The following is a 26,842-nucleotide window of genomic DNA, read 5'->3' as shown; positions in this document are numbered from 1 at the left end:
AATGTAAATTGTTAAGAAAATTGTTTTCTTTTAGTGCCTTCTGTAATGTTACATAATTTTTTCTTTAGCCATTATTGCCAGAATTCCTATCTTCATCCCAGTGCTGGTGAAGTCAAAGATAAAACCAATCTACAGCTTCTACAATAGCCATCACTGAACTGCTTGCAGAACTTGCCTGGACACATTGTGAGCTCACCTGTATGCATTGTGAACTATCTGTTGGTGCAGCGACTTGTGGTAGTGTTGGGGTATTTTTGCTGATGATGTCACCGGTGGTACAATTTTTCAAAGGAGCCCTCAATTGGCTTAATGTCATGGCATTTTGCATCCTCCTCTACTAGTGATGGTCTAAAATTTGGGGGCCAACAGAGGTGAGGCAAAGAACCTCACCCCCCCACTGGTGCAAAGGCCTATCCACAAGTATAGCTGTATGCTGGACCGGTAGTCAGTGACGGGTATGATCCAATTGCAGTGGTACCAACCTAAGACAGGAGGCTGACGCCTAGAGGTCAGTTCATCCGATGACGGGTAAGGACCATATGTTGAATTGGACTGCCTAACAGACACGGTCCCTAAGCCACATGCTTGTTGTTTAAACAGAGAGGGGGAGATGTTGAGAGCCACAGCCAAAGGGGCCCCAGCAAACTTCCAGCTGCCAGCAAACTTCCAGCTGCCGGCTGATGATTGGCTCACAGCGGCCCCAGCAACATCTAGCTGATTGGCTCCTCGGCCCCAGCAACATCTAGCTGATTGGCTCCTCTGCGGTGATGCTCATTGGACTGTTTCCCTGCCCTTTCAGACCACGGAGCTGCTCATTGGGGGACTTTTTTTGGCTCCGCCCACGTGACCCAGCCAATCGGCCTCAAGAGCAGGAGGATTGTGGGAGGTGGAGAGAGGCTTGGGTGGGAGAGAGAGGCTTGTGGAAAGCCGGTGGTGGCAGTTGAGGCTCTGAGGATTTTTCCTGAGAGGCTGTTTTGTTTGGCGTGTGTGGTTCTAAAAATAAAGTTAGTTTCTTTTGACAAGTGGCTCCTGATTGTGCCCAGCCAGACTGCGGCAGGCCTTGAATTCATGATCCTCCTTCCTCAGCCTCCCAAGCTGCTGGGATTACAGACATGCACCACTGTACCCATTTTAGTAAGATTTTAAAGGCACAAAGCAAAAGAGGATTGCTTTGTGCAATAAATGACCAATAAGCATATGAAAAAATTCTTATTAACCACTAGGAAAGTACAAATTAAAAAATCACTGGTTATCATTGCATTCCCATTAGAAAAATTAAAATTGAGACTAACCCCAGGAATATAGGAGGAATATGAAGCAAATTAAACTCTTCACTCATTGCTTGTGTGTGGGAAGCCAACCTTACACGTGACTGAGTTACACTCCCCGGCTGGGTGCTACGGCGCTCAGTGCAAAAATGTGGCACCCTTCTTGGGTGCGAGGGTCAGTGTCTCATGCATGGATGTGTCTTGCTACAGCCCATGGGTGAAGCTATGCTCACCTGTTCCTTTGTAATATAACCCCTTGCCCTGTTTAGGATAGAATCTTCCATGGAAGTGCCTTGTGTGTATCCCCTTCTCTTACTGTGCCCTTGGCTGTGGCCAACCCAGGTGTCAGTCAACCTGCTGACAGTGGACATCATGAAGATACTCAGCCCCCTAAAACCTGACTCCTTGCCTCATTTGAATAGCTTCTCCCCAATAAAAGGGGTCAGCGCGTGCTCTTTCTCTCTCTCTTTCTGTGGACCCTTAAGGTCAGAGAAGCTGTCACAGCGACCCCAAAGAAAAAGATATATGTGTCTCTTGTGTGGTTATTTCATGCAGCCCAGTTAGCCCAGTTTAACTGGAATGACCCCTGAGCCTTTTAGTCGCGAGAACAGAAACCTGGCACTTATGGGAGTGTAAACTGTTAAGAATACTTAGGAAAAAAAAATTAGGAGTTTCTTGTGAAGTTAGACATCTATTCTATGATCCAGCAATTTCATTCCTGGGTATTTACTGAAGAGAAATAAAAGGAATGTGTGTACAAAAAAAGACTTATAACAAAAAGGTTCATAGCACTGTAATTGTTGTTGTTGTCTTTATTGCACTGTTGGGGATGGAGCCCAGGGCCTCACACACCTTAGACAATTGCTCTACCACTGAGACACACCCACAGCTCAGCTTTATTCTTCTGTGTGTGTGTGTGGTGGGGCATGTAATGGGAATTGAACCCCGGGGTGCTTAACCACTGAGTCACATCCCTAGCCATTTTTATTTTTATTTTTTTAATTTTTGAGACTGTATCTCACTAAGTTTCCCAAGCTGGCCTTGAACTTACAATCCTCCTGCCTCAACCTCCCAAGTCACCAGGATTACAGATGTGCACCACTTTGCCACGCCTTCCTTTACATTTTTGAACATAGATATAATAGCTGATATTAAATCCTTGTCTGTCAATTCTAACATCTGGGACCTCTTCCCATTATTGATTTCTCTCTTGAGTATGGACTACATTTTCCTGCTCCTGCTCTCCTTCCTCCTCCTGTTTCCTTTTCCTCCTCCTCTCCTGTTCCTCATCCTCCTCCTTCTTCACAGAGCTGGGGATTTATCTCAGGGCTTCATGTTTGCTAGTCAAGCACTCTACCACTACACTATACACCCAGTCCCTTCCTATTTATTATAAGTTATATGTAAGTAATTTTGGGTTGTAACTTAGACACTGTGAAAAATACTTTGTAAAGACTCTGGATTCTATTAAGTTTCTCTGAAAATTATTGATTTGTTTTAGCAGACGATTAATCTGGCTCAACTGAAACTTCAAACTCTGGGTCCTCTCTGATGGGCAGCAAGTGAATTTCCAGTTCTTAGCTGAGCCATTTGAAGTCCACCTGTGCATGTGTGATTCAGGACTTGGATAAAAAATTGGGGGTGAGTTAAACCCAGTCTTTGTGGGAGATTGGGGGGGGGGCCCTCTGATTCATTCTTATCTTTGACTTCTCATCACTTTCTAGCTGCAATGGTTTCCTTGAAATCTACCCCCTGGTAGTCTCCAAGCCAGGAAGACTTTGTATTTCTTTCTGAGTTTTAGTGGCTCCATATGACATGAGCTGAGGCCCATTGGTCGTCATATTAAGCACTGGAAAAATGGGTAAATCACTAAATGTCTTTCCTTTTTCCAAGAATTTAAATGTATCCAGAGCCTACCTGCATTTGTTGCCTCTCCAAGGTTTTGGGCTACTACTTTTCATATTTCATCCTGGATTTATATTGTTAACTGAAAGAGAGTACATATATCCTTTAGTCTCCCCAACAGCCCCATTTTTCAGATATGTTCTTGAATAGTAGGAATATAGAATTTTGTCCTATTGAGCATTTGGCATTGGTGAATTGGGATTTACCAGAACAGCCCTGGCTTATGGAAACATGAAAGGGCCTTGGATGAGGAATCTTTGATTCCTGAGTGGCCACTTGGTCACCTTTGGTGTGGAGAATTAGCTATATTAAGATCAGCTCTTAAAGGTACCAGTGGTATTTAGAGATGGCTCACTAGATGCACAAGGAAATATAGACTAATAAGAAAAAGGTAAAATTGTCATCTGGTTATTTTTATCTCTGACAGCTAAAATGAAAAGACGGGTGACCTTGCTGCTAGACCAAACTTAGATGTCAGTGGAGTCTGAGCTGGGACCCCAAAGCTGTCTCCCCAGGGCAGTCAGTGTGCAAGGACAACAGAAACTACCCCTAAGATCTCTGGTTACTGAGACAGTAATCTGTGTGGCTGAAGGACAAAGGACAAAACCAAGCGACTACTGAAACCAGGGGTGTAGTGGGAAGGAGTTGCTTCATGTTGTAGATCAGTACCATCAGCTTTTTGAGAGCCTTCATTGAAGCAGAGTGTGAAGGTGACTGATTTAGGGGCAGTATCCTTGATTCAAATGCTGCAGAGTGGAAGAGCATGTTCCAGTTGATGCAGGACCTATAGTTCATCATGGAGCAATTGAGAAACTAATGTGACTCCATTTTTGAGAAACCAGCCTCTACCTCAGAGCAAAGCCTGTCCAAGGAAGGGGGCGTGACCCTTGTCCTTGGAAAAACCCACAGAGCACTCCTAAGCACATACCCACCCTGTTGAGTTGTTTGTCTGTAAATAACAGGAGAGGTCTGTGGCGCCAGGTGTCCCTGACTCAGTTAGGCTAGGTGAGGACCCATAGCAACCCCCCTAGCAACCTCCAATCAGCATGAGACAGGCAAAATACCTGGAATGCCAGATGACCCCCAAGTAGTTTATAGTGGTTGATAACATGTTGGGAAACCATGTAGTTTAGCACGTACACCCCTCGTGGCCTAAACCAATCAGTTAAACGAATCCCCCTATTGTACTAACCAATCATCCCTACCCAACTTGTTCCCGCCATTAAATGTGCTAATCAATATTAAGAGTTGTTGTTTGATTGTCCCGCAGTATGGAATGATTTGCTGTGTGATGTTGTGATGCATAGAGTATCCCTCCAAAACCTATAAAATCTCACTGAACAAAGGACCGGGACGCACTCCCTGGGACCGATGCGTCGGGATTGGTTGTGAGCCCAGGCTTGAGCTTGCAATAAAGACTCTTATGTGATTGCATCGGATTCGGCTGCTGGAGGTCTATTGGGGTCCCACGAATCTGGCATAACAGCAATCACAAGGGCTATGCATGATCCAGACACACGGGAGGGTATTCCAGGGGGAACAGCTAGCCTCGTGGACTAGATAATCAAGTCACTGTAGGGCCTGTTTACCTTGAGAAGGGAACTGTCCCTCTCCTTCTCTAAATGACAAGTGGATCACCCTGGATGGAGCTGTTCATGTGGAACTGGTTTTCCAATCACCAGGATGTTCATCCCCTGAATATGCCTGTTACTCAGGTCAGGGAAGATTCTGTGGCTGACACTACCCCTTGAAACATGGATGGGCATGTAGCTTTGCTGCTGCAAACCCAAAGTACAGTTTGGAAAGCTTTATTGAATTTGCTATCTCAGCTTCCCTTTGGGGGTCTTATAATACAGATAGATTAGGTGAATTGAGATGAGAATGGGGGAAAAAATAAGAGGAGAGTCAAAGGGCAGGTTTTAACAGGGTGGAAATTGTTAAGAAATAAGGAAGATAAAGCAAATATTGACAGGTGTGAAACAAAGGAAAATAAAAAAGGCACATCTCCAGATTTGCATCTGCAGTGTGGAAACTTTTAGATGATCATGAAAAAATGGAATGAGTAAAAAAACAGACATTGATGGGGTTAAAAGAAAGGTTTTAATAAAGAAATACTAAAGGTTGTATGAGACTAAAGGACACCAGCTGATCCCTCAACAAAGTCTGCTTTTCATTCATCAGATTTCCCTTACTGTAACAAATACCTGAGATAAATCAACACAGAGATAAAAGATTTATTTTGGCTCACAGTTCTGGAGGCTTCCTTCTGTGGTCAGTTGGCCCATTGCTTTTGGGCCTGTAGAGGGGCAGCCCATAATGATGGAGCAAAGCTGCTCACCTCATAGCACCCAGAACAGACAGAGAGGAAGATGAAGAGGCTGGGTCCCAATATCCCTCTTGGGCATGCCCCCAATGACAAAGACTTCCTATGAGGCTCCATCTCTTAAAGGCTCCACCACCTCCCAAAACTGCCAAACAAGGACTAAGTCTTGAGCACATGAGCCCTCAGGGAACATTCCAGATCCAAACTGTAGCAGCTCTACTCACCCCAGCTTGGAGAAACCTTAAAAGGCAAAGTTGACAGTGAGAAACCTGACTAGCTCTCTGGGGCAGTAGTTAGGCAGGTTAATCAAGGTGTGGGTTGACAAAAGGACTAGAGTCCCTTGGCCCAGCCCCTCATGGGAATCCAAAGCCTTGTGTGCTGAAGTGGAAAAATGGTCAGGGGGTGCAGAGGAGAAGTCCCAGGACTCTTTAATATGGGAGCCCCAAGCACTGTGGAACCAAAACCCATCCATGAAACCCTGCCGTGAGAGAGCACAAAAGAGTTGATGGGATTATGGAAGGCTTTGGGCAGAGGAGTTGTGTTTTACCTGCATGTTTTAGGATAGACACTGTGTCTACCTGGCACACCCTTCCCCATCCAGTATTGTAAAACCTAAGCCTGCCAATAGAGTTGTAATGGGGGCTGCAGTTAGGAACACAGGAGGTGATGGGATTAAGTAAAAATGTGTGAGGAGAATTGGTATATTTGACCAGTCTTTATGTGGAATGGTTGTGTCTCTTTTACCTCATGGTACCATGGGGATGGACATTGTATCTGACTAGAGGATATTTCTCCTACCTAATGTTATAAAATGGAATGTATCCATACTGCACGGGACCTTAGACATCAACAATGAGAACATTACTGAGACATTTTCCCCTCACTTCCCACATACAATGCAGCAGAGACCAAATATCAAACTAACTTCCTTCTTTTTCTTCCCCTCTCTTTCTCCATCACTCTCTCTTTCTGTGGTACTGGGGATTGTGTGTGTGTGTGTGTGTGTGTGTGTATTGGCCCATATTAGGCAAGTATTCTACCACTGAGCTACAACCCCAGCCCTTATTAAATTTTATTTTGAGACAGGGTTTCCCTAAATTGCCTAGGCTGACCTCAAACTTGCAATCCTTCTGTCTCAGTCTCCCAAATATCTGGGGTTACAGGTATGTGTCACTGTGCCTGGCACATATTTCCTATGGTGTCACAGGTCCCAGAGCATATGAGACATGGAAGGCCAAGAGAAAGAAAGAATGAGAAGGTAATCATGAGTAAGTCCAGATAGGGAAATATTTAAAAAAAATTTTTTTTGCATCTAAAACTACTTATAAAACAATATTTCTATATCTTTCAGTATGACTTCAGTTTTTAGATGAAGTAATATTTTATATCATAGGACATAGACATGAAACGATCCCTTATCCCTGAAGGGGACAAAGGCAAAAAATATAAAGAAAATCAAGAATGACAATTTAATAAAACCACATTTGAGTCTGACATCTTTGACATTTTCCTCAGCAAATTCCTGAGAATCAGCTGATGTGCTAGAGAAGGGTATATGGTAAAGACTATGACAGTTCTATCCCATCTAACTAATCATTCTATACACTGTGTGGAATACTGGCATGGAAATTATAAGGCAAATGAAGCTTGTGAATCATTTCCGTATTGTTTGTACCAAGCTATTAAGTCACAGATGAAAACAAGCCATGTTGGAGGAATGGAGACTTCTTAGCCTTGGGGAGTGCCTAACCCTTGGGAAGCAGAGGCTGTCAGGTCCCTCTCATACCCCTGGACCTCTCAGAATTCTCAGTTGGTTTGCTTCTCTGTGACTACAGCCTCTTCTCCTTGGAAATACAAGAAAAATTTCCTAGCAAATCACAGTAGCTAAGAATCCTCCCTCATCCCATCCTACGAGATGACTCAACAAATGACTCTCAGAAACCAATGTCTCTATACTCCGGCTCCTGTCCCTTGGATAGAGTATTTTTGAGGTGTGTGTTTTGTCCTATTCCCCAATAGTGGCTTTCCTGCAGGATCGGGCCCTGGAGCCCACCATGGTAGGTAACTCAATGATGCTTGTTTTATTGCTGGTCTTCCCTTCACTGGATCACTGAGCCTCTTCATACCAGTGATCCCTGCACCTCCAAAATAAACTACTGCACTGAAATCTTTGTTCAGTTTGCTTCTGGGGGAACCCAACTAAGACCTAAGACAACTCAAGTATGGAGTCTGTGCAACTCAGTCCTAAAGAGAATACCGGGGGAATAAATTCATGGTATAAGCCAGTATATTAATTCTTTTCTTGGGGGGGTGGATATTGGTGTTTGAACTCAGAAGCACTTAATCACTGAGCCACATCCCCAGCCCTTTTTATATTTAGAGACAGGTCTTCTATAAGTTGCTTAGGACCTTGCTAAGTTGCTGAGGCTGGCTTTGAACTTACAATCATCCAGCCTCAGCCTAGTGAGCCGCTGGGATTAAAGGCATACACCATCATACCCGACAGTGTACTAATTCTTATTTTTCAAATTATCTTGTCTAAATGTATTTTATACTTGTAGTAGTGACATTAAAGGGGCTGGGGATTAGATGAAATGAATGTTTCTGGGTAAAGCCCAGAAGAAATCATTATTGAGCAAAAGAGACTTCTGAAGAACATTGTGGATTGTTCATATACAGGGATGAGAATCAAAATATTTAACAACTGATGTAGTCTGGGCTTCAACTAACCATCCTTAACCAAAGACAATTATGCTGCAGGTTGCCACCCCAGTCACCCCAGTCAACTATTGGTTCTTCCCTTTAAAACAGGGATTCCTGGTTCTGTCTGAGTCAGCCAGCTAGGTTAAGAGGTCATTGGGCAGAAAACGGTTTAGTTGGCTTTCTCTGTATGGCTCACAGGTAGGACTTCTTCTTGGAAAGAGATTGGACAAGCAGAACTATCCATTGAACTTCTCCAGATGGAGCTACCAGTCCAGCAGCGGCCACTGGAGGGACTCTGTGAGCTTTACACTCCCACACATTATGGTGTCCTCTCCCAACATGTAAGTAAACATCACCAAGGTGATTCAATTTCCTTCCAGAGAATTGTCTCCTCTCCATCATAGGTAGTCTGGGCAAGACCAAAGAGCAAAGCAGCCAAAAGACAGGTGCTCAACTGAAAGAATCCACATCCCATCCCCACACCACACCCATGGGGCCTTGAATACAGAGCAGAGAGCTGAAAGGATGGTGGGGGGCGTCTTTGGAGTTCATCTGTGCAGTGAGGGTGCTGGTGGTTTCACCTGGTGGGATGCTATAAAGTATGCTTAACCGATTGCTCTCCAGTTCCTCCCACCACCCCTCTCTCTGTTTTAGTTCTGGGAGTCATCAGATAGCCTTCTAGTAATTTCCTTTTATTGCTTAAAAAATTTCAGAACTTTTTAAGCAATAAAAAATTGCTTTCTGTTTTGCATCCACGGGACCAAATTAATGCCAGTGCCAAATGCTTTTATCTTCAACCTTCTTTTGTAGGCAACAGACCCCTTAGAAAGAGTTTGTGACAATGACTGAATATAGAAGAAGCCAGTCCATGGACCTTCAGCAAACAAGAGAAGGAAACACAGGAGTTGGTGTGGGCCTGAAGGATATACACACATCGCTTGAAGGTCAGCATCACCTCCACCAGCTCTCAGCTACTTATGGAGCTAGAATTCTCTCCCCGGCTTCTCCATTGTCACATGGGTTGCCTGGCTTATGAACTAGGAGCTTCTCATGAGCAAAGCCCTTGCAATTTGGGAAGATGTTGAGAAAAGGACAAAGGCTCAGGTCAGGCTCACTTAACTTCCTGTTAGTAATTCTGGTAGATGGAGTACAGGTGGGTATTGAAGTCATGGGCTAAAATGAAGTCTTGTTAGAATGTGTAGATGTCAATGCCATAATATTCACATTGGCTGCAAAGCAATTGTATGTATGTCTATGTACATTTCATGGGAGCTATATTGTGAACTGGGTAATTTTCTTTTGTCTTTACTTATTATTTGTGTGTGTGCATGTGGCGCTGGGGTTGAATCCAGAGCCTTGTGTATATTAGGCAAGGGCTCTATCACTGAACTACATCTCCAACCCTCTCATTCTTCTTCTTTTAATCCTTACTGTCATTAAGAAATTCAGAAATAAATTTTCTTTCATAATTTCAACCATGTTGTGTCAGGGTGAAGTACAACACATTCATATCAAACTTAAAGAGGGAGCATTTGATACCCAAGCAACATGGTTCATTTATAGGGCTTTGCCTAGAAGCCATGTCTTCTATAGAATTTAGCTCGGACAAGAAGATCATTGACGAGGTCAGTGTCTATGTCTGCAGGGGTGACAATGGTTTCGATTCCTGACTTAAAGGCAGAGAGACCACCTGAAATGAAAGAGAGAGGTTTAGACTCTATAATAACTGTAACAGAAATAAGATGCAAGCATTTCCAGGACATCCCAGCCCTCCAGGCAAATCTTCCAAAGCCTGTATGCCTGTATTCCCAACGCTTGCTTCCCTTCCTCTCTTCCTGAAAGGATATGCTACCCTGAGAATCACTAAGAAGATTCATTCTCTCTCTCTCTCTCTCTCTCTCTCTCTCTCTCTCTCTCTCTCTCTCTTTATGATTGTTGTTTTTCTTCCTATGTGAGTCAGATTTGAGTTTTATGTAGTCCTGAGCTGGCAGAAATAGATGACTGCAAATCTTCAGTTTGAGATTGTAACAATCTCTCATTTATTCAATAATTCACTCATATGTTCACCCACTCATTCATTCATTCAGCACATGTTTGTTTGTTTGTTTTGGTACTGGGGATTGAACCCACAGGCACTTAATCACTGAGCCACATCCCCAGCCCTTTATATTTTTTATTTAGAGACAGGGCCTCAATAAGTTGCTTAGGGCCTTGATAAGTTGCTGAGGCTGTCTTTGAACTTGTGATCCTCCTGCCTCAGCCTCCCAAGTAATTCAGTACATGTTTTTGAGCACACTTGATGTGCCACACTGAGTGAAAGTTACCTGTATTCATTTCTTGTACAGGTTCATGAACTTGCATGTGCTATTTTACCCTAGAATTTTATCTTCAACAGTTACTTATGTATCTTAACATAATTGTGCTGTGCTCTGGTGTCAAGAGAAAAAAAATCCTGATCCTGATTTCTTCTTTCAATGCCCTTGAAAGAGAAAATAGAAAGTTGTTCTGAATTCAGACAAAGTGTAGAAGGAAAGAAGATTTACACATAACTCTGCATCTGCAGGAGGGAAACAGGAATTGGTGGACCAGGTGTGAAGAAAGAAGAAGCCAGTGAGCTAAGAAAACAATCTGTCTTTCTAGCTGGGATGTCTGGCTGTATTATGGTATCTCCAAAGTCACAGAAAATGCAGAAGAAATAGGAGAGTAGTGAAGTCCATCTGCGAGATGCTGTACTCAAGGTGGGCCTCTGTTGAGCCATGCCTGAGATGACTGTGTGGACTTATCAGGGTACCTAAAGCCTCAGAATGCTCAGAGTCAGTTTATTCAAGCAATTTGGAAAATGACTAATAACTTCTTGCATCAGGAGAAAGCCAAGGAAAAGAAGGTAAAGGCATTCTTTTGTGTTAACTTTTGCATTAACTCTCAAGGCATCACTCAGTGGCTCAATATAAAACAAGAGATGCAGTAAGAACCCGGATATCCTGAAGAAGGATAAAGGAAATTGGTGAAGGTGGACCACTCGTGGTTCAGAGAATGTACTGCATCTCTTCGACAGCTCCTCCCAGCCCCCTGCTGACCCAGTGGGAGTGCTCTTAGGGAGGTTCAGGGCCCATCTGACATCTCATAGTCTCATCCACTGCTCATTTCAACAAAGCACGAAAAATATTGCCTACCTTGCAGGTGTTGAGCAGCACTCCACTTGGGGAATTTTCTCTGGATGGCTTTAATTCTGTCTGTTAGAATACCAGCACCTTGCAAAAGGTGCTCTTTGCTGTCCCAGGAACCAACAGGGTGGTGGATTTGTTTATCGAGCTAGAAAATTCAGATAAGAATATCAGCATTTGGTCAAGGAAATACAATATTCTGCTGATCCTAATTTCTCTTCCGTGTGTTAAAATTCATAGATGCTGGCCTTGACATCTTTCCTGTGACATCTTTCCCCCCAAAGTCAATTCTACTATATTGTCTTTCATAAGGAAAAGAGTCAGAAAAATAAAGATTTGGGAGAAGCAGACATGCACAGTGTTAGCTAGGTACTCTGATAAACAAAGAGAGGAGAAGGGGGACAAAAAAATGTTAAAACAACAAAAAAAAAGGTTGGCACCAAAGTCTAGACATTTGTAGTTAAAAAAAAATCCATCTAATTCCAATAAAAATTTGTTTCTAACTGGGAAGTCTAGAAATCTGTGTTTCTACAAACAATTTAAAACAGAGCCTGAAAGGCCAGGCCCAGTGATATACACCTGTGATTCCAGTGACTTGGGAGGCTGAGGCAGGAGAATTGCAAGTTTGAGGCCAGGCTCAGCAACTTAGTGAGGTCCTAAGCAATGTAGCAAGATCCTGTCTCAAAATAAAAACATAAAAAGGGCTGGAAATGTAGCTTAGTGGTAGAGCACCTTGAGGTTAATTAACTACTAAATTAATTTTGCAGCCCTGGGGCTACAAATTAATTCCCAGGGCTGCAAAATTAATTCAGTAGTTAATTCAATCATTCATTAAGAGCCAAAGGACTGAGGATATAGCTCAGTTGTAGAGAGCTTGCCTAGCATGCATGAGACCCTGGTTTCAAACCCCAATATCATGAGGGAAAAATAAATAAAATACAGCTTCAACTCAGATAGGCTGATAATTTGAATCCCCTTCCTCCAATTTACCTGGAAGAAAATGTTGGTTCAAGTAATTATATAGTGTTTTTATTTTCATGGATGAAATTTAAAAATTTAAAAATTCCAAGAAGACACCTGTAATAATGAGTGCCCTTTCATGATTGAAGTAGATTGTATATTATTTACTGCGGAATTGTAGTTATGATACATATAAAATACTACTGAATTAATTTTCTTATTCAAAAAAATATTGAATAACTGATAATAACCCTTGGATGAAATACCAAAGATGTTTTACAGAAAGTCAGAGCAAGCCACGCTGAAGCACTTGTGGAGAAACACTGCAGAGCCTGGGGGCCCAGAAGCATGCAAAGGGATTTCAGTTGGGTTGAGCTTCTGCAAGGAAGGACCAAGAGGCTGGTGGAAAGTCTCCAGCTAAATACCTGCATCAGGCCAAATTTAAGTCCCTGGTGGTCCCAGCCTTTTTGCAGAACAGTGCCACCGTGGCTTTCTCGGGAGATGATGGCTGCGATGATAGCAGGGTCAATGCAGTACCTCTGCCCCACTTCCTTGATCAGCGTCTGATAAGGCTTTATGGCCTTCAAGTCCATCTCAGCAAACATTTCAGAGCCACGGATCCCTAAACCAATAGAAAAGAAAGTGTTTGCTCCAGAAGCAGACGGTTCCCAATGCATACTAATTTAGCCACAGCCCCTGTGCTGCCCACAGCTGGGAACAACCATTTCTATGATGTCCTTTTGACACTGGACGGCAAAAACCCTGACATATCCACAGCCCCTGACAGGGGCCACTTCTGCTGTTTCTCTTTCTCCTTTCAGCCATGTGGGTGCCTTGAGAAGATGCCTGGTCTAGCAGTTGGCCAGTCTAGACTGAATCTTGTTCAGCTACCCCACCACCTAGTGTGTGCTAGGGGAAGTCCCTCCTCCTTACTGACCTCAGCACTGGGATCTGTAAATTAAAGATGAGGGATTCCAAGCCATCTTGTAGTTCCTTCCATATCTAAACCTCTAATACTGGGATAACATCACAAGGGAGATTTTGAAACAGGATTACAAAGGGAAGGAAGTACAAAGAGCAAGAGCCTTGCTTCAAAATGCTCATTATAAGCTGGGTGCGGTCTTGGGCCCTAGTCCCAGCTACTTGCAAGGTTCAGGCAGGAGAATCTCCTGAGCCCAGGAGTTCAAGACCAGCCTGGGGAATATAGCAAGACCTTGTCTCTTTAAAAAAAAGCAACCCCCCCAAAAAAAACAAACAAAACCAAAAAACCTTTATTCTTCATGTGCTTAAGTGCAGTAAGCCTAACAAGAAAATGAGGCCAGAAAAACTAATGTGTAATTCAAGGAGTAGTCTCAACATGTAGAAATACACACATCTGGACAAGATTGGAAAAGGTCGGGTGGTGAGGTAGAAAAGGTTTGTTAGGTTGGGCAGGAGTCTATTCTTATTTAACTTTAAATTTTTTGATATGATTGTTATAATGACAATGATACCTTTTAGAAATTAAGTTAACTTCCAGAAGGAATCTGGAAATGATGAAAGGGAGAAGGCCAAACGCTTGCTTTGTCATTCACTTACCGCAGTTAATCAAATTGTCTATGTCACAGGGGGCCCCGGAAGCCTCCATGGTCATAATGTCCCCATAGCAGCCGTGGTACAGGCGAGGATGCAGGTGACTGTCCATGGAATGAGTGAACGGGTAGGAAGCCCTGGAAGTGCCTGGGAAGCAAAATGATAATGCATGAAAAACCTGTGAGAAGGTGTTGCTTGAGCTGCTATTAAAACACAAATCCCTGCTAAACCAAAGGCAAAGGCCATAGACTTAGTCTTCAAGTCCTGTTTATCATTTTCAACACATCAGACAAAACAGAAGTGCCCTCTTCCCACTCTGCTCCAACCTTTTGACTCTGTTTTTAACTACAGTACTTTAGTTCTAAAACACCACACAAAGTATTATGAAAATTAAATTGTATGGGTCTCAAATATATTTGTTGCAGCTTGACCAGATTAAAATAGCCATCAATTTTATTTTCCTGTGCTGGAGATCAAATCCAGGCTTCCCATATACTAAGCATGCTCTTTACCACTGAGCTACACCCCCAGGCAACTATGAGAGTTTCAAGCAGGAACTTTGGGGAATATTTTTAAACAATTTTGACGGTATTTATGAGGATGTAAACATTTCAATGAACAATTTGTCTTTGTTTACAAAAATAAGAAAGAAAGATACTATAACAAGTTAAACATATTTTGTGTCTTACTGGTATGAAGATGAGGTTCTGAATCTATTTAAAAGAATTAGAAATAAAAATTTAACTTACCAAATAAACTAATTTTTTTTACTCTGTTATTATGGCATGAATGGTTTCATTCAGGTCTATTTATTAAAAGAGATATTTTCTGTAATATTGAAAAGTTCGTTCTCATAATTCCAAAAATTGTTGCTTTGTAATTTAAGATTATAATTCTCTGCTATAAGAATCTACTTCATTAAAATATTTGATATAAGACACTATATTGGGGCTAGGAGTGTAGCTCAGTGGTAAAGCACTTGCCTAGCATGTGTGAGGTCCTGGATTTTATCTCCAGCACTTCAGGGAAAAAAATATATGTTGTATCACTTAATTATACAAACAATTTTTGTTGTTGTTGGGTTGTTTTGCTTAAAGTACTGGGGATTGAACCCAGGGGCATTTTATCACTGAGCTACATCCTCAATAATTTTTTAATTTTTATTTTGAGACAGGGTCTCACTAAATTGCCCATGCTGGCCTTTAACTTTCAATCCTCCTGCCTCAGCCTCCCAAGTTGTTAGGATTATCAACAGTGTTTTTTAATAGAGAGATGGATTTGACCAGGTACAATTCTGATTAACATAACAGTATAAAGAAATTGTATACTTTCTTAGAATTAAGCATACGATGAATAGAACTGTTATAATATTTATTTTATAAGGGAAACAGAGTAACTATAAAGATGAACTTTTTAAAAGCATGCAAAAGCAAAACTCAACCAAAACAAATAAAAATCCAGGTACAGCTCACTGCCATCCATCATCAGGCAAACAAGGAAGTGGGAATAGACCAGAAAGTTAGATGACAAAACTCTCAAATAATCTTAGGATACTGAGGAAGTCTATCCAGATAATAAAAGTGGTAGGAACAGCAAAGCCACTACACTCTCTAAGAAGTGTGGATTTTCATGTGATCCACAGAGGAGAGGCTGTCAGATCGGCCCCTCCAAGGCCTCCAGTGCAATGCCTGGTGCTCACAGTGCACATTGGAGACACAGCTGCTGCTTCATCCCCAGGCCCTGCATCTGGGGATTCATCCAGCTGTGGGAAAAAATTGCACCTGTACTGTACATTTAAAATTTTATCATCATTATTTCCCAAATAACACAGAAATAGGACTGGAAAAGTAACTCAGTGGTAGAGCACTTAGGCCTTGAGTTCAATCCCCAGTACTGCCCAAACAAATAAATAAATAAAATAAAAAATGTAAAAACCCTCTGATACCATATAACTACTTCATAGTATTTGCATTTCATTAGATATAAGTCATTTAGAAATGGTTTAAAGTTCAAGGGAGAATGTTCATAGGTTCTATGCAAATACTATACTGTTTTATATTAGGGTCTTGAGCATCCTCAGATTTTGGTACTCCATAGGAGTCCCAGAACCAGCTCCCCCAGATACAGAGGGACAACCACATATTTGAGCTAATGAATGACATATTCCCAAAACAGCGACCATATGTAAAATTGAGGTGTGCAGGTGGGAAGTGAGACTGTAGATGGAAAACATCTATCCAGAAGTTGACTCCTCTTTCCCCCTCTGCTACCACCATGGTCCAAACCAGCATCATTGCCCATCAGGATTTTTCCAACAGTATCCTACCTGCCTCCCTGCTCTACTCTGGCTAACAGTTCTCCACCCAGGAGCCAGGTGATCCTGGGGACATGTATGGGATCTCTCAGTTGTCCCTCAGAGGAATGGCCAAGTCTTCATTGTGTCCTCTACGCTCCACCTGATCTGACCCTCTATTCCTTTTCCAACTTCTCCTTCCCTTCCCTCACTCACATTCTTCTCTGTGCTTATCCTTCAACACACGAGGCAGGTTTCTGCCTGGAGCCCTTGCCCTGGAGTTTCCTTTGGCCTAGAATGCTGTTCCTCCAGGTATCAACATGATTTGCTGCCTGACTATCTTTAGATCTCTGTTTAAATATCACATTATCAGCAGCAGATATAGAAATTTCATAGACAAAAATTGAAAACAGTCCTTAAACATAAAAAGATGCTTAATCAGGCTGGGGTTGTAGCTCAGTGGTAGAGCACTTGCCTAGCATGTGTGAGACACTGGGTTTGAATCTCAGCCCCACATATGAATACATAAAGTCCATTGACAAAAAGTATTTTTAAAAAAAGTTCCTCAATCACACTCAAACAAAGAGAGAGCCATATTAAAACATAACTAAGGTGGCATTTTAAGCTCTTTGATTGTCAAGAAACCAAAATTTTGACAAGTTCTTTCTATGAGACTGTGAGGATATTGGGAATGTATTAGTCAGCTTTCTGACACTATAACAAAATGGGCTCCTTGTACCAGATTAACTGAGCCAGAATCGTTAAGTTTGAGGCCAAAGAATCTATAATTTAACCAGATTCCCATTTGCCTTTTATGCATAAAGCTTGAGAACCACTGCATTAAGAGAATTCGAATATGACCAATTTATATGTGGTTTAAGACCCTCTCTTTAAACCATTGGCCTAATTAAGCCTGATTATAATAGTACTTTGGGTTTAGGTGGCCCCCCATGGATGCTATACTATTTGTGCTGACATTTTTAAAAGGCCCTTTTAAAATTAGAATCACTTTTCAGTTGTATCCAGATAATATGGTAGTTCATAATTAATCCACTGGCTTTTTAACTTTGCTCCCACTTGGCAATTAGAAATGAATAAAAATGTAAAACTATGCTGCCCATTTTTGATCAACAGTAACTGGAAATTATTGTGTTGGGGGTAGTCCTGCCTTTCCGAATTTATAATTAAACATTTTAGAAATGCTTTCTTCTTAATCATTAGTCTTTAAATAAAGTTAATTTGTTCATTGCTTACAATGGATCTTTATTTTTCTGAGGCTAAAGTTTTGATCTTTTCTCATTCAAGGACGCTTACCATCTCATCAGCCTACCTTCTAGCTTTCCCCCAAGAAACATCCCCTGTTTTGATCACACTGACCTGCTTACTGTATGCCCAACAGTTTTTATGCATTTCTTCTTCTGCGCTTTACTGAACTCCCATCCAGCAGGCTCTTCCTTTAACATTAAACCACCAAGCCTGCTTCAACGGCCATGCCCTCTCTGGAACTTGCCTTTCAGGTCTGAACTTCCTAGCTGAGGGACCTTCCTCCCAATTTCCTCTCAGATGGTGGATTTCTCTCTCTCTCTCTCTCTCTCTCTCTCCCCCCCTCTCCCTCTCTCTCTCTCTCCATTGCCTGGCATTGATAATTTTCCCTTCATATATCTTGCCTTCAAAGGCACTGTTGTATACAGCTAATAAGATTTCAAGCCTAGTAGGTGTACCATCAGGCAGGAAGTAAGTAGATTGATCAATATTTAAATTTTAAATTCCTACTGATACCTTCTTCACCTGCTTGGCAAGAAAAATACTCTCCTAATTATGGAAACAAGCATCTGACTGATGGCCAAGGAGGCCAGGTGAGCTCACTCTACTATTACATGTAAGCATTGCTCTTTCTGGTTTATGACTATATTTGAGGTTTTCATGGACACCATGCAAACCCAGATAAATGTCAATCCATGACTTACCAATGAGGACTGTAAGTCCCAAAAACACAACAGAGGGTAGCATATCCTTATCCTTATCCTCCAGGACCTGTTCTGATTTGAAATAGAAACTGATTAGTTTTAAAATGTAAAGATGTCTTAAAAGAAGTTGCTCTGATTTAAAAAAAAAAAAAAAAGAGCCTGGAGTCATTTCTAATTCAGTATCCATTTTCCATTTCCAAGATAGCATTCTGACAGCCTCAATAGATGGTTCATTGGTTTATACTCTTTCCTAGTTCATTTGAATCCAGTTTCATATGGATACAAGCCTATACACATCTTCTATGTCACCCCTCACACACTTAAAAGAAAGTTGTTGTGCTGATTTTTCACAAATAGTCCCTTTTCTTGATTTCATTCCAAAGGCAAGTTTTACAAGATAAGAGAAAGCCAGCTTTACCTGGTTTGCAACCTCCAAGAGAAAACCTCCCTCTCTTTGAGAAGGTCTTTGGTAGCAGCAACCTGTAGGTCAAGATTTTGCGGAGCAATGCTCTTTGTCCTATAACACGGGTTTAACAATTGGAGAATCCATTAGTCAGTAGTTCACTGTGCCTCTGGCTTCAGCTGAGCAGACCTCAGTGTGGCTCCACTGGGAAGGAAGCTTTTAAACACAGCATGAAGACTCACCTGCCTCTTCTTACCTTCTCTGTACCAAGAGTTGGTAGAGAAGCTTTATATGTGGTTTAAGACCCTCTCTTTAAACCATTGGCCTAATTAGGCCTGATCATAATAGTACTTTAGGTTTAGTGGCCCCCTTTAATAAAAGAACTTCAAAATACTTATTAACCATTATTAATTAATTAATCTAATGAAGCCCTAGACTGTAGTGGAGGCATCTATTTGGTGGATTGTTTCTGGATATCTAAAATTGTGCTAGGTAAACAGCTTTTGAATTTGAGACTAAGAAGCAAATACTTAGCCTAAAAAAAAGATAAATAAACAGGAAATACTAGCCACTCTCATTGCTGGGTTGGTGGTTGGTTGAATTCCCCATTCCAATGTCACATGATATCATCCCACCATGTTACATGATTGTGATAGGTGAACTTAGGTCCTGGCACCAAGTCCACCTCTGTCCAACAGGTATGAGAATGTCACCTGCTCTGGAAGAGCAAGCAATACCAAGCCACTGAATAGCAGTGTGGTGATTGCAGTTGCCTAAACTTTCTAAGGAAGTGGGACAAAAAGATTTGGCCAAAGATGAAAATATTTTCAAGAATAGAATATCTTTCTTTTTGTTTTCAGTACTGGGGATGAAACCCAGGCCTCACACATGCTAGGCAAACATTCTACCACTGAGCTGTACCCCTAGTCCAAGAATAGGATGTCTTTCTTCATGCTTATGCCCCAAAGAAGAGATGAAGCTCATCAGGCAGCCCCAGGAACAGGAAATGGAAGGGGCATTCTTAACGAGGCAAAGCTCATTTCCCAGAGGGGAGGAAGTAGTCTGGACTGGATCCTTCTGCAAGAGTGAAAAGTTTCTAGCTGCACATAATCCTTCCGTCCACCCACCAGAAGATGGAAGACAACAGCCCTGAGTCAAACGATTTTCCACCTCCCTGGCCATGAATCAGCTCCTGGTAGACGACACCATTTTGAGACTGACTTTGGCATTATCTCACGATATTTACTTCTGCACGCCTTCCTGCTTAGGGAACAGCTCCTTCAAGCAGCCTTGAGCTTAGCATTCAGGGAAGGGGGCAAAGGTGTTTTGAGCCAATGATCGATCCTCTCAGGAAAGTGACGTGAAGGGGCCTGCTCTACTGCCACTGTCAACCCTGGATTCAGGGCTTGCTCTTTGGTAAGGGGTTTTGCATGCATCTGGTTTCCTGGAGGCAGCCCTTAGAAACACATAGATTATTACTGGTGACAGTGGCACATTACATGTCACATTGATATCGTAGTCTGCTCCAGCGCAGGGTGAGCTGGACCCTTATCTGAGGCTTCTAGGCTAGGTGCAATGAAATATTTCAAGAAAGGAGGAAGAAGGAATAGACACAGAATTGAAAGTTAGGTAAAAATAGGTGGAGGCTGAAGTTGTCCCCAGGTGCTCCCGGAGAATAAGGGTTAATAAAACATTTAAAGCCGGACATGATAGCTCACAACTAGTCCCAGCACTCAGGAAGTTGAGGCAGGAGAATCAGGAGTTCCATACCAGCCTGGGCAACATAGCAAGATCCCATCTCAAAACAAAAACAAATTTAAAGTACTATTGAATGTTAAGCTTACTTTTTCTTTTTTTCATGCTTTTAGACTAGGTGCTTCTAGAAATGAGGGTCTTAATAGCCAGATCCTCTGCAACTTAATCAACTGTTTTCCAAACTATAAGAAAACAAATGAATATTTATTTGAAACCCCTCAAATGTGCACATTACATTATTCAATCGTCCAATATCCCTGTGAGGTAGATATTGTTGTTTTAGAGTTGAGACTCAGTAAGTTAAGCATCTTTTCAAAGATGGCACAGTTAGTATATGGTAGAGCCAGAATTTGAACCCACATCTATAATATTCCATCATGAGGAACCAGCACTACAGACCAATAACCTTGCAAAGCAATTATTGCAACAGGCCACATCAACCTGCTCATGAAACACCACCTGTGGTCTGAATAAATAACACCTGCTACAAATAATTACACCACTGTCTTTGAAGTATTTGAAGGTTCTGTTGCAACTTCTAAAATACAAATATCAGTTAACTAAATCCACTGTGCCTTTTTGTTGACTCATATTTTCTCCACCAATAATAATAATGTGGTTAATACTCATTGAACGTGTACACTGGGCAATACTAGTAAGGGGCATGGTTAGGTTTGTTGCACTCTGAAAGTCCCTTTTTTTCATTTTAAAATTTGTAATTCTTTTATTAGTATGCTTTGATTCTATAGCATTTTCTTTTTTCTTTCTTATTGGTGCATTATAGTTGCACATAATGGTGGGATTTGTTGTTACATATTCCTCCATGCATACAATATAACAATATAATTTGGTCAATATTACTTCCAAGCACTTCCCCCTCCCTCCTTCTACCCGCTGGTCTTTTCCTCCATTCTACTGATGTCCCTTCAATTTTCATGACCTGCCCCCAGCACGCACACCTTTCTTTTCTTTTTCCTCTCTAGCTTCAACGTATGAGAGAAAACACATGACCCTTGACCTTCTGACTTTGGCTTATTTCCCTTAACATAATGTTCTCAAGTTCTGTCCATTTTCCTGTAAATGACATGATTTCATTTTTTTTATGGCTGAGTTAAATTCCATTGTGTATATTTACCACATTTTCTTTATCCATTCATCCATTGATGGACACCTAAGCTGATTCCATAGTTTGGCTTCTTTGAATTGTGCTGCCATAAACATAGTTATGCAATGGATCACTGTAGCATGATCACTTGGATTTTTCAGTATAAATACCAAGGAGTGGTATAACTGGGTCATTTGGTGTTTCTATACCTAGTCATTTAAGGAAATTCCATACTGATTTTCATGGTAGTTATACTAATTTACAATCCCACTAAAAGTGTTCCTTTTCCCCCACATCCTCTCCAGCATTTCTCAATAGGGGTCCTATTGAGAAGGTTATTGTTTGTGCCTATATGCTGGAGTGTCAACCCTATGTTTCCTTCCAGGTCTTGCATAGCTTCTTGTCTTATTCCTATGTCTTTGATCCACTTCAGTTTATTTATTTATTTATTTTTGGTACCAGGATTTAACCCAAGGGCACTTAACCATTGAGCCACATCCCCAGCCCTTTATTTTTTATTTTGAGACAGGGCCTCACTAGGTTGCTTACAGACTTCTAAGTTGCTGAGGGTGGCTTTGAACCTGCAAGCCTCCTGAGCCACTGGGATTACAGGTATGTACCACCATGCCTGGCTTTAGAGTTGATTTTTGTGCAGGATGAGAGAGATGGATCTAGTCTCATTTTTCTACAAATGGATATCCAGTTTTCTCAGCACTGTTTGTTAAAGAGGTTGTCTTTTCTCTAATTGAAAGTCTACAACCCAGTGGATGGTGAAGTGTGAGTTCTATTATATATATATGAGGATCTTAGAACATTCTTGACATTTAAAAGAAATTCACTGAGTCCCCATCTCTTTCCAGGGATTCTGAGCATTTTTCCAGAAGGGGCTTGTGGCACCTGCCATAATCTCCATAGATCCCCAGGCTTCCCAAAATGAAAACACAATTGCATGCAAAAAATATCCTTACTATAGAAACAAAATTCCAACTAGCTATACAAAAATAACCCTGGTCTTCTGCCCCTTCCAAGACTCTTCAGCACAGCAATTCTCTGGTAGCTTCTTATGATTCCTGATACATTTGTGGTTCCTGACCTTAGAGGTCTATGGAAATCAGCTATGGAATCAGCATAGGTGTTCATCAATGGATGAATGGATAAAGAAAATGTAATATACACATAATGGAGTTTAACTCAGCCATAAAGAAAAATGAAATTATATCGTTTGCAGGAAAATGGATAGAACTTGAGAACATTATGTTAAGGGAAATAAGCCAAAATCAGAAGGTCAAGGGGCATGTGTTTTCTCTCGTATGTTGAAGCTAGAGAAGAAAAAGAAAAAGAAAGGTGTGAGGGGGCAGGTCATGAAAATTGAAGGGAGATCAGTAGATTATCTTGCATCCAGAAGAGAGAAGTCCAAATGGGAGGCTGAATAGAGAGGCTTAAATACAGGTTCAGTCTATGTTATGGTATTTGCCATTTTTTATAGGACCTTGGACTGCATTTCAGTTCTCACCAAAGTCATAAGTGCCAAATAGGTCATCTTGCATCTTAGGGTGTCTTTCCAAGTAAATTGTCTTCTCTATCTTGTAGCTGGCAAACAGTAGATGTCCTTTATCATAGGTAGGCCCAGAATTTGAATTGAAGACCTCTGTCCTCAACCATGTTCATCTTGACAAGGACAGAATAGGAGGAAGTGTTGCCTGATTGTTGGTCTCAGTGGATTTCCCTGTCATGCTACCTAGGTAGATAAGAACATTGCCAAAGAAAGTTCTTCATTATGCACGGTCAAGAGTAGCCTCAAATTTCCAAACCAATGGAAGTGACTGAGAAGTACATTGAATGGACAATTAGAGTTTTTTTTAAAGGAAGGAATTTTTTAAATACCTTTATTCTATTTATTCATTTGTATGTGGTGCTGAGGATCGAACCCAGGGCCTCACATGTGCTAGGCAAGCACTCTACCGCTGAGCTATTGCCCCAGCCCAGATAATTAGGGTTTTTTGGTCATAACTGCCAGGAGACTCTCAGGTCAGGTTCTGGTTGGTGTTGCTCCTAATTTGGGGTCACAGCTGGGGTAACCATCACTGGGCCTCATGTCTGTTACTGTGATGTTCAGGTCCAAGCCTCTAGTCAACAGCCTCTGTCAATTCCACAGAATTTTCTCTTTTTACTTTTGCTTCCTCTCAGCCTCTTAACCTCCTGCCCTCTCTGAGGTTAATCCGATGACATAGTTGTATTGATGGATGACACAGAGTTAAATTAATGTCATTTTCAGGTACAATCTACAATGTTAACCAGGGGCTACATTGCCTGAAGTCTCATTTTTCTCCAAGTGAGAAATGAGTCAATCTGCCAGAGGACACAGAAGTCAGAGAAAAATGGCACACATCTCTACAAAAGGGCATTATTTTTATGATAAAACACAGGCACTTTAAAAATTCATACCCTTATCATGAAGAAGAATGTGAAGTCTGCATGGATATTTGAGATACAGCATCACATGCAAATAAAAGCTGTCTTCCAGCTCTCTCTTGGGGACAGTGCTCCCAACTTCCCAGAGTGGCCCTTCTGTGCCTCTGCCACTGGAAAGCTGCAGTGGAGAAGTCTGAGAGGCTCTGCCCTCATTTGGAGATGAGTGATGGTGGAAACTAAGGGACCATGTGTGTGCAAGGAAGTGGATTTTGGTGGGGATTCCATGAGGATCTCCTCAAATCACATCACAGAAAGAGCTACCCTGTGGCCTGAATCTGTCTAGGTCAGCACCTTTGATGGTTAAGGAGTCCAGCACCTCCAGCTCTCTTGGTCTTCCTCCCTCTCCATCCCCAGGCACTGACGTATGGTGGTAGAGACTGGGTGGCAGCTGCCATGTTGCCATTTGTGCATCCCAGCCATGGCCCTCCTTTCTCAGGAAAAAAAACTGTGGATGACGACCATGGTCAACTCATGTAACCTTTCTGAGCTTTAATTTTCCTCACCTGTAAAATGGAGATAATAATAATACCCCATGACTTTGTATCAAAGATAAAAAATAAATTATATGTGTGAAAACATATTATAAACTACAGTGCTTCATAAACATGCTGGCTATTATCATGCTGGGTTATACTCAGGTCTGGATGGTTTAGCTTCTTGTTGATTTATGCATTTGTTAGTTTACTTATCCAAGGGCCCAGGAAATACAATTAAGTGTTGATTTATAGGACAGGAAGTAGGAGGCAAAGTCTCACTTCAGTCTTGAGGGAAATAGAGCAAGACAAGCAAGGGCTATTGCTAGGACTCTGCAGCCTGCCTGGTGGGACTGGAGAGGGACAGTACCAGGAAAATCACCCAAGTGACCATAGCCCACAAATTGTTGCTGGGGAGCAGCTTAGGAACCTGTGGAATGAAGGGGCTGCCAGAGAATGCACGGCAAGTGCACTTCAGTGCCAATGGCCAGAGGGAGGGTGGAAGGGGACTCCTTCTACCAGACTACACTAGAAAATTCCATTCAGTCCCATAAAATTTCAACACCAAGTTTATACTTCTGAGCATGTTTCTTGTCTTAATTTATTATTATTATTATTATTATTATTATTATTATTATTAGTGTGTGTGTGTGTGTGTCTGTGTGTATTGCTGGGGATTGAACCCAGGGCCTTGTGCAAAAGAGGCAAGCACTCTACCAACTGAGCTATACTCCCAGCCCCTTGTCTTAATTTTAATGTACTAAAATAAAGGCAAGATGCCATACCCCCTGCAGAAAACACTACCTGTTACTGGGCTTCCTATATTAATGTGTTTTTGTTTGTTTGTTTTTCTTTCTGAGACAGGAGCTCCCTAATGTTGCCCACCCTAACCTTATTCTCCTGGGCTCAAGCCATCTTCTTGCTTCAGCTTCTTGAATAGCTTGTTTTGCAGGTTTCACTCTTGTGCCCAGCTCCCAATGTCAAATATTTGATCAGCATTTCAGAGAAGAAGATTAAACAAAGAGTCAACAAACCCAAGAAAAAATAATTTTAAACATCATTAGATATCAGACAAATGCAAATTAAAATTACAAAAACATAATATTTCTAAAAAAAAAAAAAAAAGAAGATCAAATAGTAGCTCTATGTTGGTGAGAAGGTGTGGCAAGAACTCTCATACCTTCCTGGGTTGGAATGTAAAGTGGAATGAGTGCTGTTGAGCAGTTTCTTATAAAGTTAAACTGTTGAGCAGTTTCTTATAAGGTTAAACATACATATACTCTATGGCTCAGGAATCACATTTCTGGGCATTTGCCCAAGAGAGATGGAAAACAAATGGTTCCCAGGAGACTAGTACTAGAATATCCAGAACAGGGGCTCAGGCTTCATCCCCAGCACTGAAAACAAACACAAAGTTCACAGCAGCTTTATTCATAAGAGCCCCCAAACTGGAAACTCTCCAAAAACCGTATAAGTGGAAGAATTTAGCAGCATAGCTATATAACAGAAGAATACACAGATTTTAAAATAAACAAATTAGGAAAGAACTTCACTTGACCTAGACTGGGTCAAGTGTTCACCTCTGGACCATTCACCGTGTCTAGGAAGAGATTTGTTTGAAAAGGGGATTCCTAGTGGTTTGGAAAGGAGAAGGAAGAAATGTGGACTTAAATAAAATAAAATAAAATAAATGGGGCTGGGTATGTGGCTCAAGTGGTAGAGCGCTCGCCTGGCATGCAGGAGGCACTGGGTTCGATCCTCAGCACCACATAAAAATACATAAGTGAAATAAAGTTATTGTGTTCAACTACAACTAAAAATAAATATTTTTTTAAAAAATTGCAGTTGGGGCAACTTCTGAAGAACTGGCCTCCAGGCCACTTTCCAGGCCACTTTGTCATGGCTGACTATGGGCGTGTCTTGAACATATTCAAATGTTGTCAAGGATCAAATGCAGGAGTTCGAAAGCTTGGGAGTTGTCACGAGCGGTCTCTACAGACTCAGTCTGAGGCACAATTAGATTCAACCAAATCTATTTTATTGATGCTCATCATACTTCAGACACACATCCTAATTCTATGTCCTGAATCTACACCCAAGGGTCCTAGACACTCACCTGTGATGTGTCTTATGTCCGGGTCGCTGGAACTTGATCCAGGCTGTAGGAGTCTGGCGCAGCCGGGACAAAAGCGATGGAGGATTCTGTCTTTCTATCCAGGGCCTGTTAGTCTCGCTGGGCCCCAGAAGGCTGGGCTTTTAAGTCCTAGTTCAGTTGTGCTTGCTGCCGATAACTGGGTGAGCTCTGGGGTCTACACCCAGGTGTAGACTCTTACATCAGTATCTTAAGTCTATCTAAGATCTACAGCTCATCTAAGTTTTTTAGTTTACGTTATATCATGAACATAATGCTTATAGTCTTTATCTAACACACACACACACTGATTAATATAATCTACAGTCATTAGTCCTATAATATTTT

The 26,842-nt window shown here is 41.6% G+C and overlaps 1 protein-coding gene and 1 long non-coding RNA gene across 8 annotated transcripts; one reads left to right on the top strand and one right to left on the bottom strand.

The window, feature by feature from the left end:
• The first annotated feature begins 2,282 nt into the window (after positions 1 to 2,282).
• Positions 2,283 to 26,090, top strand: LOC107154103. Of its 4 annotated transcripts, XR_007350200.1 has the most exons (4): positions 6,564 to 8,540; positions 9,010 to 9,143; positions 10,763 to 11,083; positions 23,694 to 26,089. It is a non-coding gene; the product is annotated as an uncharacterized LOC107154103 (long non-coding RNA). The 4 variants fall into 4 exon arrangements; XR_001505023.2 differs by lacking the exons at positions 10,763 to 11,083; positions 23,694 to 26,089 and adding an exon at positions 2,283 to 2,909 and having other exon boundaries at positions 8,398 to 8,540; positions 9,010 to 9,745; XR_007350199.1 differs by lacking the exon at positions 10,763 to 11,083 and having other exon boundaries at positions 23,694 to 26,090.
• Positions 9,656 to 18,822, bottom strand: Lyg2 (lysozyme g2). Of its 4 annotated transcripts, XM_048810270.1 has the most exons (7): positions 18,801 to 18,822; positions 18,574 to 18,672; positions 18,156 to 18,227; positions 13,902 to 14,042; positions 12,749 to 12,945; positions 11,373 to 11,511; positions 9,656 to 9,889 (listed from the first exon to the last, which is right to left on the bottom strand). In XM_048810270.1, the coding sequence occupies exons 3-7, from the start codon at positions 18,196 to 18,198 to the stop codon at positions 9,771 to 9,773; spliced, it is 639 nt and encodes a 212-aa protein (XP_048666227.1). In that variant the 5' UTR covers positions 18,199 to 18,227; positions 18,574 to 18,672; positions 18,801 to 18,822; the 3' UTR covers positions 9,656 to 9,770. The 4 variants fall into 4 exon arrangements, with proteins under 4 accessions (XP_048666227.1, XP_048666226.1, XP_048666228.1 ...); XM_048810269.1 differs by lacking the exon at positions 18,801 to 18,822 and having other exon boundaries at positions 18,574 to 18,728; XM_048810271.1 differs by lacking the exon at positions 18,801 to 18,822 and having other exon boundaries at positions 18,156 to 18,222; positions 18,574 to 18,707.
• Positions 26,091 to 26,842: the final 752 nt, after the last annotated feature.

Source organism: Marmota marmota, unplaced genomic scaffold, assembly GCF_001458135.2.
Source record: "Marmota marmota marmota unplaced genomic scaffold, marMar, whole genome shotgun sequence".
NCBI lineage: Eukaryota > Metazoa > Chordata > Mammalia > Rodentia > Sciuridae > Marmota > Marmota marmota.
The sequence above is the reverse complement of the archived record's forward strand: the minus strand, read 5'-3'. Positions and strand labels throughout refer to the sequence as shown.